This window comes from Gopherus evgoodei, chromosome 3, assembly GCF_007399415.2.
Source record: "Gopherus evgoodei ecotype Sinaloan lineage chromosome 3, rGopEvg1_v1.p, whole genome shotgun sequence".
Lineage (NCBI taxonomy): Eukaryota > Metazoa > Chordata > Testudines > Testudinidae > Gopherus > Gopherus evgoodei.
Window position 1 is genome coordinate 218,900,295 of NC_044324.1, and position 14,267 is coordinate 218,914,561.

The 14,267-nt window shown below is 43.1% G+C and overlaps 1 protein-coding gene across 2 annotated transcripts in view; it reads left to right on the top strand.

Moving 5' to 3' along the window:
- Positions 1–14,267, top strand: part of SLC24A3 (solute carrier family 24 member 3) — a 355,771-nt gene that overhangs the window by 321,575 nt on the left and 19,929 nt on the right. For both annotated transcript variants that reach the window (XM_030558108.1, XM_030558109.1), the window contains exons 11-15: positions 1,446–1,606; positions 2,236–2,500; positions 4,245–4,411; positions 7,316–7,430; positions 8,654–8,766. In XM_030558108.1, the coding sequence (XP_030413968.1) occupies positions 1,446–1,606; positions 2,236–2,500; positions 4,245–4,411; positions 7,316–7,430; positions 8,654–8,766 (821 nt within the window). The remainder of the gene's footprint in view (positions 1–1,445; positions 1,607–2,235; positions 2,501–4,244; positions 4,412–7,315; positions 7,431–8,653; positions 8,767–14,267) is intronic.

Genomic DNA, 14,267 nt, shown 5'->3' on the forward strand with positions numbered 1-14,267 from the left:
CTGGAGTGCAATTCTATTGCAAGGGTCTCAGGTTTCTAATCACTTTCTGAGACTCTGCTTTTCTGGCCACACTGAAATAAGAGAGTCCAAAAAAGGTTTCTGTATTTTCAACTGTGAAATCTTTTTGGATCATTTTTATTAATTCCTGAGTTCTGCCCGAAAATCGAAAGCCCCGTGGGCCTGCTACGTTTCTCGCGAGCGCCATTCTTGTAATATAGATATGACAAAAGATTCAAGCAACAGCAGTTCCGCCATTTTGATTTATACTAGGATAAAAATAACATATTTTCCCACTTCAGTAAAAACAAAGCAAAAACACAGGCAAAATGTTTCCTTAATGACTTAAGGCTGAGAATATATTGTTCTTTGTGGCAATATGGATAAAATAACAATAATAATAGTTATTAATTGTGGTCACCTGTTAGAGCCCCGGTCATGGGCCAGAACCTCATTGTGCTAGGATCTGTGCAAACGCAGAACAAAAAGATGTTCCCTGTCCCAAATTACTTATGGGATGTTGTTGTTTGAGTTCAGAGGGATCAGGTTTTGATCTCAACCATGTGGTACAACTAGAGTGAGCTGAAATGCCCCCTGTGTGTGTCCTTTTTTTCTGGCCGCTCAGGATAGGTTCTGCACATTGGGTCAGCAGCAGGCAAGTCGCCATCACAGAACAGCTGTGCCTCACTTGCTCTCAGATTTGCTGCCCCTTTCCAGCAGTAAGTACACTGCCCAAGGATACAAGATCATGCATTGAGCTTGCCCTATTGCACCGCAGATACACAGCAAAAGCTACCTGCCCCAATACATGATGAAATGGTGAGTGAGGATTATATCCTTGTGCACGTAAAGATTATGCTGTTGGAATCAATACAGCCAGTACCACAGGTCTAAGCACCAGATGACATCTACTGCAGTGGGATATCTGCTCTTGGAGTGTAATCATTGTGTGTAGTAAGTGCGTGATACCTTCTTGAGAGTAGGTTAGATTTTGCAATGAAATGCCTCAATGGTGTGCCAAGTGAGAGATTTATTTCAAAATCTGGTTGCTCAAGGACAGAAATGAATGAGAGAAGAGACACTTTTGATGCCAGTGTCTGAAGTCGAGTGTCTCACCTAGGCTCATGAATCTTTATGATTCACTGAATTCAACCTTTTGAGAACCATGTAGTGTGGGATGGGAGATAGAGGTCATCTTTCCTGGACTACTCTTGCCAAATGGTTCCTAAGCTCCTGGGGGTAAGGGTGTTAAGAGGAAAGGGTCGCTCTCTTATGGTGTGGTGTGCAGAGTGAAAAAAAGATGGAAAACCTGTTGATCTAATGCAAAGTTGACTGTTCAGGCTGCTAGCTTTGAAAAGAGGGAGGGTTGTAGAACTCTCTCACTCCAAGAGGGGCCACTGGATCAGCAAGCAAGGTACCTCACCCCTTTCTCTGTTAATTCTCTGCAGGGAATTTCCATCGTAAAGCCTCAGTGATCATGGTGGATGAGCTCCTGTCTGCCTACCCACACCAACTTTCCTTCTCTGAGGCTGGGCTCCGGATAATGATCACCAGTCACTTCCCTCCCAAAACCCGTCTCTCCATGGCCAGTCGCATGTTAATCAATGAGGTACGTGTTACTCCTTGCTTCTCAGCCTGAGTCTGTGTCCATTCTGAACTCATCTACTGCCAAAGCTGTCTTCAAACTGAAGGGAGACTGACTGACAAGCATTTCTGTGCTCTGATGGAGTTTCTCATCTCCCTCCCCCGTGTCCAAGTATGCAGCTAAGCCATTCCTTGACACTATTCCCTGATAAGATACCTGAAGAGAGTGCTTTTTCTACACAATGTACCAGATCACACTAAATGGCAGTAGAGTTCCATTTCCCTCTCCATCACTGCCCCCAGGAGAAGATGCTCCCAGACATTGGTCTTATTCTGATCTCACTTACACTGGTTTTATAAACACTGTAATTCCATTGACTTCAGTAGGCTTCAAATTTACACCAGTGTAATTTGGATTAGTATATGACCCGTGCCTTCAGTGTCAGTCTGTTTTAGATTCCGGTATACTCGGTCCTTCATTTGCCGAAATGATAGTATTTGTGTCAGATCTGCAGCAGGAGTAGATGTCAAATTTACACCAGTTGAGGATCTGGCTCCATATTTTTTAAAACCTGCTTTAACAAAGTTCTTCAGATCTCTCCTTATTTTTGTTATCATCTCTTTTTCACCAAGACTTTGTAACTCTGTTTCCAGAGGCAAAGGCTGATAAACAGCAGAGCCTACACCAATGGGGAATCAGAAGTGGCTATCAAAATTCCTATCAAGCATGCCCTGGAGAACGGGACAGTCCCCAGCAACTCCGCTGAAAGGGGCGTAAATGGGACCCGAAGAGACGAGGACATGGCTGAGGCTGGAAATGAGACCGAGAATGAGGACAATGAGAACAATGAGAACGATGAGGAAGAGGAGGAAGAGGAGGATGATAATGATGGACCTTACACTCCTTTTGACTTACCCTGTAAGAAGCTCTTGGGCTTTCCTTGTGTTAGTATAACTCTGAAAACACCAAACGGCAGAACAGTTACATTTGAAATTCTAGGAGCTTCTCTGGTAACCCCATCGTTCTGACCGTAATGGTTTAATTCCTCGTCATTGATGAAATGGGATTGTGTCCATCCGGTTTAAATAGATAAGGCCCCCTCCCCTCCGAGGGAAGTAACAGTAGAATGGAATGTGACAGAACCCAGCCAGGCTGCTGTAATTGCTGCAGACACCTAAGACTTGTCTGGACTAGGAAAAAAGGTGTGTTCTTGTTTGTGTTATCTAAAACCTGATAACAGCACATGGTGAATGCCTACTGGAGACAAGGCAGTGGTATTATTAACAGATGTTAACAGGTCAATGTAAACACCTTTAAAAACTACACACTGCCTTAACTTCACTAGGATTTTTCCTCATGTTAGGTTAAATCCTAGTGAAGACAAGGCAGTGTGTAGTTTTAACAGGTGATAGTAGGTTAAAAGTATAGGGGAGCTTAGGGACTACATCTACCTCCATACGTTAACACCTGTTTATACTAGTTCACTAACATGAGGGAAGAACAAACCTTTATTCCTAGTGTAGATGCCCCCACGATGAGCTCCATAGTCCATCTGGACTGCACAAACAGTCAGAACCGTTGCATTTTATCATCTCTCTGCACTGGTATAAACAACTACACAAGATGCAGGACATTGGTGAACCAGACATCAGGGCCTAGTTCTCAACTGCACCAAGCCCCCTTTACGCTCCTCTGGCTGTATAAAGGGGATTCAAGTGTATGTGAATATAGTTTTCTCCTATTTTATGTCCCTGTTTATACTTCAAGAGAAGTGTAAAGGGGCCTCAGTGCAAATGAGCTCTTGGCCTATTATGTTCAACATCCTTAAGTCCTGAGTGTCATTTCCACCACTCCGGCAACGTAGATGGGCCTCAAGTGGGCACATCTGGGGTTTATTTTCCTGTCTTGGTTTCTTGTTCCCCACTTCGACATCTTTCCAGGGCTGCCAACATCCTAGTGTCACCTCGTGATGCAGTGCTGCCCTGTTCCTGTGCCTTTACCAGCATGCAATAACACTGTGTGGGTGCAGACGTTACATCAGTTCCACTCTTTATCACCCTAGTACTAGGCGTGCCAGCTCGGGATTGGCCCTTTGAAAACTGGGATGAATTCCATAAATCTGTGATGAGTCACAACCCTAGGCACACACAGACCTGGAGTGCTGCAAATTAACCAGCATACTCTGCCCCTATAAGGGACTGCTCCTGTCAGATCCAGAGTGGTTTCACAGTAAGTCCTTTTCCAGGGCTACTCACCCAGAAAGCCCAGCTGTAGCAAGAGGATGGTGCTTCAGCAGGGGAAAATGAAGGCTCTAAGAATGCTCTCAGGAGGCTCTGTGAGCCAGGGCACTAGATCAGATCCCTCCTTAAAACTCTCTTCTTCTGTGATACCTACAAAATACTTGACAGCAGCTAGGCAGCTGATGTGCTATGACCATGGCCTATCGCAGTAATCGGGATCGTCTCAGTTCCCTGGCATCTCCCTGCCCTTTTTCTTATCCTCAGCTCGTATTTTCATGGGCAAGGACTGCCCCTTTGTTATGTGTTTTTAGGGGGTTCAGCGGCTCTGGCTGTGAGCACAATACACCTAGTAAATCCTGCTCAGGATTAAAGCAGAGAGGATGGGGCAGAGACGTATGGTTTTCCCCTTTTGTTTTTGGCAGCTGGCAAAATGGAAATCCTGAAGTGGCTGTTTACCTGGCCACTGAGCTTCCTTCTGCACTTCACAGTCCCCAACTGTAACAAGCCCTACTGGGAAAAATGGTTCATGGTCACCTTTGCTTCCTCTACCCTCTGGATTGCAGCCTTATCCTACGTGATGGTGTGGATGGTACGTATTGAACCTGGGGCGGGAAGCTGACTTGGGGCTGGGTCCAGAGCCTGTTGAGATCAATGGACGTCTCTTTGCATCAGCATCAGTTCCCACAAATACTAAAGCCCCTTTACGTGGTAGGGATCCAACGCTGGCCCCTTTGAAGTCGGGGCAAAACTCCCATTGATGTCACTGGGGCCAGTGTTTTTAATTTGGGAGTAAATTCCACTTACACACAATTTAAGGCCATGTTACCTCCAGAACAGTGTAGACGGCCTTAGTGTAAATGAGAATCAGGCTCTTTAATTGCGTTCTCTCTTTCTCTATGGAGTAAACAAGTTTGAATGGCAGGGCTGACAAACGGTACAGCCCAGCCCCTGCGCATGATACGCCATGAAACTCAACCTTTTGCTGCATTACTGCTCTACTCAGTAGGAACTACTTAATCTATTTCTAACTTGTTATTTAAAAGGTGGTTGGGGATCAATAAAATGAACAGAAGCCATCCAAATGGTATTGGCTTATTCTCTGCAATTAGAGTCCTGTGTGCTTGTTCGTTCATTAAGCTGCTGCAGGCTTCATTAGACAGTTGGGTAGGTGATAATATCTCTGTAGCCCCAGTTATAATAATGTCAGCAATGCAGCATGGATCATGCTTCCTTTCCAATGCCAGCTGTCTTGAGGAAAAAACAGACAGTTATGGGGTGCAGAGAAGGGTTTGGGGGTACTTGGAATAAAGCCTATGCACTTGTGACTGAGCATCTGAGCGTTTGACCACTTACTCTGATTTTAGAACTACAGAAATACAGCTAATCTATTTCTAAAGAACTGAACACGCCTTCTTCACTAGAGATCAGAAATTAGAGAAAATCTTCCAGTCCATGCACAGTTAACTCCTGTACTGAATGCAAAATTAAGGTCAGGTTTTTCTCTCAGAGCCAAGCCAAAATCTTGCGAAAGAATTTTTTAAGAAAGCCTTAATTCCCTAAATAGGAATTGGAGAGTGACTAGTCTCCCCCGCTGCCCCCCATGTTAATTTGAGAGGATGAACTGTTTTTAAGAACGAGTACCTGTCCAACCTTTCCAAAGCTGGAATACCAGACGACACGGGATCACTGGATTGCTTGTAACATATGGTTCAAATTTGTTAGACTACATTTTAGAGAGCATGGAAATCAAGTATTATCCTGAACTGAACTTTTTTATGTCACTCCCTGTAGGCAGATTTGACCACTAGTGTAACTTGCATTGCTAAGTTCTGTGTTAAGCAAGGGCTTCCAAGGTTCCAAAATGCATAGTGATTCAAACAGCACTAATAGATTGTGAGTACTTGCAGCACCGTAGAGACTAACAAATGTAGCATAAGCTTTCGTGGGCTACAGCCCACTTCATCGGATGCTTACCGAAAGATGATTAGCAGTATCTCCTTTGTGTTTCTCTACGGAAAAGGATAAATGGACACAAATCAGACATTAGGAATGGCAATATACAAAAACCTGTAGGAGAGCACTTCAACCTCCCTGGCCACACTATAGCAGACCTTAAGGTGGCCATCCTGCAGCAAAAAAACTTCAGGACCAGACTTCAAAGAGAAACTGCTGAGCTTCAGTTCATCTGCAAATTTGACACCATCAGCTCAGGATTGAACAAAGACTGTGAATGGCTTGCCAATTACAGAACCAGTTTCTCCTCTCTTGGTTTTCACACCTCAACTGCTAGAACAGGGCCTCATCCTCCCTGATTGAATTGACCTCGTTATCTCTAGCTTGCTTGCTAGCACACATATATATACCTGCCCCTGGATATTTCCATTACATGCATCTGAGGAAGTGGGTATTCACCCACGAAAGCTCATGCTCCAGAACGTCTGTTAGTCTATAAGGTGCCACAGGATTCTTTGCTGCTTTTACAGATCCAGACTAACACGGCTACCCTCTGATCCTTTGTGTTAAGTTACCTGCACTGACTTGAGGCTATATCCCTGAATACAGTATGCTTATGATACAATTATTTGTGGTTTCCATGATTATTTAACTCTTACTTGTATTATAGTAATGCCTAATGGCTCTAATTCGTAGACCTTAAGTCAAGAAGGGACCATGATGATCATCTAGTCTGACCTGCACGTCGCAAACCACAGAACCTCGCCCACCCACTCCCGTAAGAGCCCCCTAACCTCTGGCTGAGTTAAGGACATCCTCAAATCATGATTTAAAGACTTCAAATGACAGAGGTTACGTCTACACCAGAAACTTCAAAGCACTGCCGCGGGAGCGCTTTGAAGTGTGAGTGTGGTCACGAATGAGCTCCAGCAGAGAGCTCTCCCAGCGCTCCTGGTAACCAGCCTCTGCAAGGGGAATAGCTCCGAGCCTGTCCACACTAGCGCTTTAAAGCACTCAAACTTGCTGCACTCGGTGGGGGGGAGTGATCTTTCACACCCCGAGCCAGCGAGTTAGGGCGCTATAAAATGTAAGTGTAGACAAGCCCAGAGAATCCACCATTCATGCTAGTTTAAACCTGCAAGTGAGCAGTGCCCCATGCTGCAGAGGAAGGCAAAAAACCTAGCGAAGATCAGGCCCCTGTTGTGCTCAGCACCGTACAGACAGTCCCTGCCCCAAGTAGTTTACAGTTCAAATAGTCACAGCAGATAAAGGGCGTAGAGAAACGAAAGGCCTTGTGAGGTGAAGTGGCTTGTCAATGGTCAGTGGCAGAGCGGGAATAGAACTCAGGTTGCCAGATCCTATGCCAGTTGCCCTGCCCACTAAACCCCTCCCTCTCTTCATTTTCCCTTTTTAAAAAGTTCTTTTGCATCACCCTCAAACTTACATAGAAACTGACCTAGAACATATTGCAATGTAGGAACAAGTTTGACTAGGTTTTAAATGAATTTAAGCCTCTTGACAGTTCCATTTATTTCCCTAGGTTACGATCATTGGCTACACATTGGGTATTCCAGATGTGATCATGGGTATCACATTCCTGGCAGCTGGAACCAGCGTGCCTGACTGCATGGCTAGCCTTATAGTAGCAAGACAAGGTAGGTTTGCCTCCTATATCAGTAAACATGGATGTGGAAACATCTCCTACATGTCCATTGCCTTTTAAGGAGGTACAGAGGAAGTGTGGATTGCTAACCTCCAAATAAGCTTTCCCGATAAAGGGGATGATATGAAATTGCATCTCCCCTGAGGTATCTAGATGCTATTCTCAGGGGGTCCAAGCTTTTGAAAAAAACAGGCTGGGGCTGAAGGGCAAGACATGAGCATTCCCCAGCTCTCTCTTACTAGCTCAACTGGAAAAATGAGTATGATGTTTAGTGTGCCTGCTACTCAGGTTCTGTAATCCAGGGTTTCCATGATGTGGCAGAGACATAAGGGTTTCAAATAAGACTCCAACAGATCTTTAATTGGCATAATTACTTGAAGCCATTGCAGCCTTTGGACATCTGCTCTGTATTATTCAGAACCATAGGTTTCCAGAGCTATACTTTGGGCAGGGCAGAATGGGCAGAGGGGTATAAGACATATGAGATAGAACAGCCTCTGTCCTTCTGTTCTTTTCCAATTCTTACGCCTGTAGAGGCAGTTCATCAGCTGGTGGAAATTCTCATAGTTCCATTAGAGCAGAGGAATGGTCCTTGGAGTCTTGTGTTGGTTCCACTTAACATTTGGGGAGGGCCGCTTATATCAAGCAGTCAAATTTGGGGGGTGGGTGGCTGAACTACTTGAGTGGCATGCTAATATGTCCAAAGGAGCAGCAGGGAGTGGTTCTGAGGAGTGAAATCAATGCTGATTTGAAATTTAATATTTGCAGAGAGAACAAGAGATTGTCCTAGAACTAACTTGCCATCACAGAGAGAGTAAAAGGCCATTAGCAAATCTGGACCCTGCTTTAGCAGCATAGCCAATGCCAAGCACTCAAAAAAACATGTTTAACTTGAAAATTAAGGATTTTTTAAATTGGGCTTCTGTTTATTTGCCTTCTGGTTTCTGAGACTTTGGGGGCACTTGAATAATTTTCTCCAGCTTTTCTCTGCAACCAGGAGGGCTGGAAAATTATTTTTAGTTAAAACAGATTTCCCATGACTCCAGAAGCTGGAGTTTTAAGAAAAACTGAGTTGGCAATACTGCTTTAGGAGGCCAAATCTAGCTAGTGTTAATCTATGCAGAGTCAGGAGTAATTCAGATGCAGATATTCTTGTTGAAGAGCAAGAAGCCTTTGTTGAAATGCCTGCTTGTATCTGGTTTTCTGTCTCTGCAGGCATGGGGGATATGGCTGTGTCGAACTCCATTGGAAGTAATGTTTTTGACATTTTAATTGGCCTGGGTCTCCCATGGGCTCTGCAGACTCTAGCAGTGGATTATGGTTCATATGTAAGTCCTATGTTTGATTATTTTTTATTAAGTACAAATATTTCTTTTAGGTTCCTGTCATGTTTTCTGTCAGGTAAAAGTTCTTTCAGTTGAAATTTGAGTGAGCAAATAACAATACCTATGTATGATGTAGGAAATTGTAGTTAATTCATTCTAGGATTTGTGGCATGAGTACTTTTATTTCCCGTTGAATGCAATAGCCCAAACTGCAATAAGATACCATATTATACTGTATTTTGAATAGATACATGAGAGAGACATAAATTGCTTAATAATAGACTGAGAGCTCTACTCTGAAGGGATAAAAATAAAATGATAAAACACATAGATGAAAAGGTTTAGATAGGAACAAACGGGTATAGCTTCTGGAAAGGAAAATCATGCCTCACTAAGCCATCAGAATTGTTGGAGCATGTCAGTACACTAGTACATGAAGGAGGCTGTTAAGAAAACTAAGTAGTCACAGGATGATGGGTAAAACACTACCATGAATCAGAATATCACTAACTTGGCAGAAAACAAAGTGTAGGAATAAATGATCAGATTTCAGCATAGGAGAAGTTGAACAGTGGGGGTGCCCTAAGGAACTATATTAAGACCATTGTTGTTTAATCGATCAATTAATAATCTGGAAAAGGGAGGGAATAGTGAGATGGTTGTATTTGCAAGTGACAAAAAATTATTTAGGTGAGTTAAGACTAGAGAAGACTGTGAGGATCCAGAGCAATCTAACTAAGTTAGGTGACTAGGCAACATGATATCAGATTAAATTTTTTGTTGGCAAGTGCAAGGTGATGCACATAGGAAGGAATCATTTGAACTGCTTCTTAATATTGCAAGATAATAAGATAACTAACTACTCAGGGAAATGACCTGGACCTTGTTGGGGATAATTCCATGAAAATATTTACCAAATGTGTGATGGTGGTCAAAAACCAGAGTGTTAGAGTGCCCATAAAGGGAGAAGTATCAGAGACTCCCCCAAGTCCTCTAGAGACTTTGTATTGCTATTAATTTGAAATGGAAAACACTAAGATACTATGGTGATCATGTAGATATAGACTGTATCATAACATATACCCAGAAGATGGACAAATTAAGGTTGCACAGGCAACCTTAATTCTGGCATTTCCTAACATTTGAGTGTTTGACTTTGCAACCTTAACATTCTGTTAATACTGATTTTTGTATATAACATTTGTACAGCGTTACCTGTGGAACAATCTTTTGATACTCAGGCGTAGATCCTCATTGGGTGTAAATTGTCATAGCTTCATGGAAGTCATTGGAGCTATAACAAAACACCCACTGAGTATCTGTCCCTTATTGTCTCATGCTCGCCTTCACTTTATATCTTCCTGTGTAGCTGATTGGTGAGGAAAAATTTGATAACAGGTATTTTAGTGCCTGGTCCCTCTATCTCCTAGATTACCGATACATTTGGAATTTGTTTGTGAAGCTGCAGTAATCATGTACGTTTGAGATTATGTTCTGTTTCTTGTGAGGGGGGAGAACATGACTAATGGAGGGGGGAACAACAGAGGAATCACTCTTTTTCTGTCATTTGGGAAGTTTTAGAAAAAATCATTGGCTAATTTTTGAGACAGTGCTAAATCTGATCAATGAACAGTGCATTTTTCATACATGTCATACATTGTAGTAATTATAGAAAATGTAGGAAGAAAAACTGTTGTGTCTAGCCTCAAGGTCACCCCAACAGCAATTGTTCTGATATACTTTAAAATAGCTTTTTTGATTATTCTGAGGAAACAATTTTTCATTATGCTTCATTCTTTTAGGGAAGTTGGTAACATCATTTAAACTTGTTTAGAGAAGACACTAGACCGTGTCGTTCTGTTGCAAACCCCCATATCTTGTACTTCAGATATTCAGACTAAAGACTTTTGAAAAAGGAAAATGCAGTTTTGAAATCTGACTTTTCCTTTTTCTCCAATGTTTGTCACTGAATGACACAATTACACCATCTCCTCTTAATTATCATAGTTATTTATGTTACCATACCATCTACAAGCCCTAGTCATGGACCAGAACCCCACCATGCTGGGCACAGTACAAACACAGAACAAAAAACACAGTCCCTGCCCCCAAAATCTTGCAAATCTAAGTATGATTTCAAGGCAGTTACTAAGAGTGCACTTTAGTGTAACCAGCAGCAATGTCTATGCTTCAGGCTGTGAAACTGCTCCTGTGCTTAATTTAAGCATGTGCTGAAGTGTCTCACCAGGTCAGGCCCAGAGCACTCAGCACGTTGCAGGATCGAGCCCAACATGCCTGGCTAACGAGGCCTGTACTGTGCTTCCTTCTTGCTCCTGAGCCTATATCAGCAGCAAAGGTTTGCACCCCTGTGACAGCTCAGCTGGCCAAAGTTTTGTGGGGCCAGAGTCAAGGCTGTAACCACACCCCACCCTATCCTTGCCCACCTGCTGCAAGCAAGGGCTGTCATGGGCCTATGGCATCCACTATCCCCAGCACCCACAGACTTAGGGACCATCAAGACCATAGTGAAAAGCCCCTGGGTCTTGTGAAGTTCAAAGGGATTAGGAGTGCTAGTGAGCAGGGCTTGCTCTTGCATGGTTGTACCTTCGCTCTGCTGCTCTCCAGCAGACCTCCTGAGGGCTCAGGAGAGGGTATTCCTCCTAAGATGCACAGGAAAGTGCTTTCTGATGGCATTGAGCCAAACAGCTCCTGATGATGGAACTGACACGTGCCATTGCCAGTTCCTGCCAGCCAGATGAGCTTTCAAGTCCTGCAAAGTGAAGCTGCTGCTTTTTTGTTTCATGGGTTTCTCTCCCCGCCCCGTACCCTCATCTATCCCAACCAACAACCTGGGAAATTCCTTATCAGTGTGATAAGGGAACATTAAAGGCACACAGTCAGGCATTCAAGGGTCAGGAATTGGCAGGAAGGTTTTCCCACTCCCACAAATGCATCCAGGATTAATTCATAAGAGGAACAAAGACCTTTGCACGTGGATTAAACTTTGGCACCCTATTGAAGAAAGCCAGTAGGTGTTGCTTATTGCTTTAAGTGAATGCAGTGCATATTACCTGGCATCCCTGAAGACTGCGGTCCCCTGTCTGTCTTCAGGGCATGTTCATTATTTAGAGGCAGTGTGATCCAATGGGTAGAGTACTGGGGCTCAGGAGACCTGGCTTCTGTTCCCAGCTGTGCCAGTGACCTGCTCTGTGTGTGACCTGGGGCAAGTGACTGCCCCTTTCTGTGCCTCTATTTCACCTCCCACCCTTTATCAGCCTTGTTTATTTACATAGGAAGCTCTGTGGGGCAGGAACTTGCTCTCACTATGTGTCCATACAGCACCTAACCTGATGGGGTCCCAATCTGAGTAGGGGTCTCAAGGAGCTGCAGTAATACAGAATCCTAGAAATGTAAGGCTGGAAAAGACTTTGAGAAGTCATCAAGTCCAGCCCCCTGCACTGAGGCCTGGTATACTGAGACTATCCCTGGCAGGTGTCCGTCCAACCAGTTCTTAAACGCCTCCACTGGTGGCACTACGTTCACGTAAAGCAATAAACAACACTTAATGGCTTTCAAATATGATTCTGTACTACAACAGCACCTAGAGACCCCCACTCAGTTCAGGTACCCCTCAACCTCTCCTGGAAGCCTATTCCAGAGTTGAACTACCCTTATCTGTAGAAACTTTTTCCTAATGCCTAATAAAAATAGCAGCAGTGGAAGCTCTCCTGCCCTACCCCACTCACGTGGCGCTAAGAGAGCGCAAAGGACTAATTAAAACTCAGGGCATATCAAAAAGATCTGTGCCTCTATTTCACCTGTTCATCGTTTTAAGCTTCAACATATTAAACATCTTCCATGAGTAATGATACTTTTCATCTTGACTAAAGATCCAAAGTTAAAGTCTCTGTGTGGAGGAGTCGTGACTTTATGACAGAACTCTGACGTTTCACTTGGACTGGGAAAAGAGGCTGGGGTTAAAACAAAACTAAATTTACTGTAGTAGGAATCAAATTCATTTTTCTAGATCGTAGCTCATCCCTATATTTGTTGTGTTTTTCCTCTAAAAGGGACATAAACAAGAGGCTGAACATGAGTAGACTGCTTTCATGCATGTGTAACAATGTCCTCTCTGTTTAATTTATCCAGATTGTTTGTTGTGCAATGTGGTCACATGTTTAAAAAGCAGTTTTACAAACAATGCTATAATCCGCAATGAGTGTTTCCTCACTATTTACTTCAAGTTCATGGATTTAGCCCAGAATCCACAATTACCTAAACTAAAAACTGTATTTGGTGTGTAAGGACTAGATTCCACTTGGCTCAGATTTAGTCCACTGACACCGACAACACTTGTGAATTATGATTGTTCATTATTTCTTCAACCCCATCAGGGTGCCTGGTGCTGGACTAAACATAGAGAAGACAACCACACGAAGCTTATGCTGAGGGATTTGTGAAAATAAGTGTTAGGACTCCTCACACGAACAAGACTTACTCACATCATTAAGGCCCTGCACAACTGGGCCCATGGTTTTAACAGACAAATATGACTTTGCTTACATGTTAAACACTGGAAGATTTCAAAGCTAATAATTACCATTTCTGTAAATGTTTGGCCGATTCCCAACTTCCCATTTGGATTGCCTCATCCAAAAGAGGAAGTCCCCAAAGCTATTTCTGAAGCTTTGAAGCATTTGCCCCCTCCCCCTCACACACAAGAAAAGATTAAAAAAAGAAAAGCCAGTTTGAGCATAATTACTTTTAAATTACCGTACAAAACTGCAAATTACCCCCACCGGAATGAGCAAGATAACTGAATCGTGCCACAGCTGGATGAGGGGATTTGAAATTAAATTTGAGAGAAAGCAGAGGGTAAATGCATTTTAATAAACAAACTGTTAAGGCACTTGTAGCTTTAAGACCAATGGAGCAAAGACACTGGTGGAAAGAGTAGGTGGGCTAAAAGTGAAGCCTCCAGTCCAGAAATGCGCTTAAGCGCACAAGTAACTTTAAACATGTGAATAAGTTCATTTGCTTCAGTGCAATAGGGAAATGAAGTTTAATATTGAACAAGCCATTTCAGGTCACTTCAACAAATCAAAACCTTTCAATTCAGGATAGCCTGATCCAAAACAAAATAATGTTTCGGTTTTCCTGAAAGAAATATTTTTTTTAAATGTTGGCAGAATTGAAGTTTTTCTGTGGAAAAATTTTGATTTTGTGAAACCACATTTTCCATAGAAAAATCCTTTTGATGGAAAATTCCCAACCATCTCTTCACTTGAGTACATGTTTGTCACATTAAGTCAATGGGATTTAGGTCCATGCTTAAAGTTAGGCACGTGCTTCCATGCTCTGCTGAATCGGTCCAGGATGAATATCTTAAAACACATAGAGTGAAATCCTGGGAGTTTAGCCATTGATTTCGGGGTGGGGGGAATGGCGGGATTTCATCCATATCATGCGCTCCTGGGGCCAGAGTTAGCTTGGGCTCATGCCAT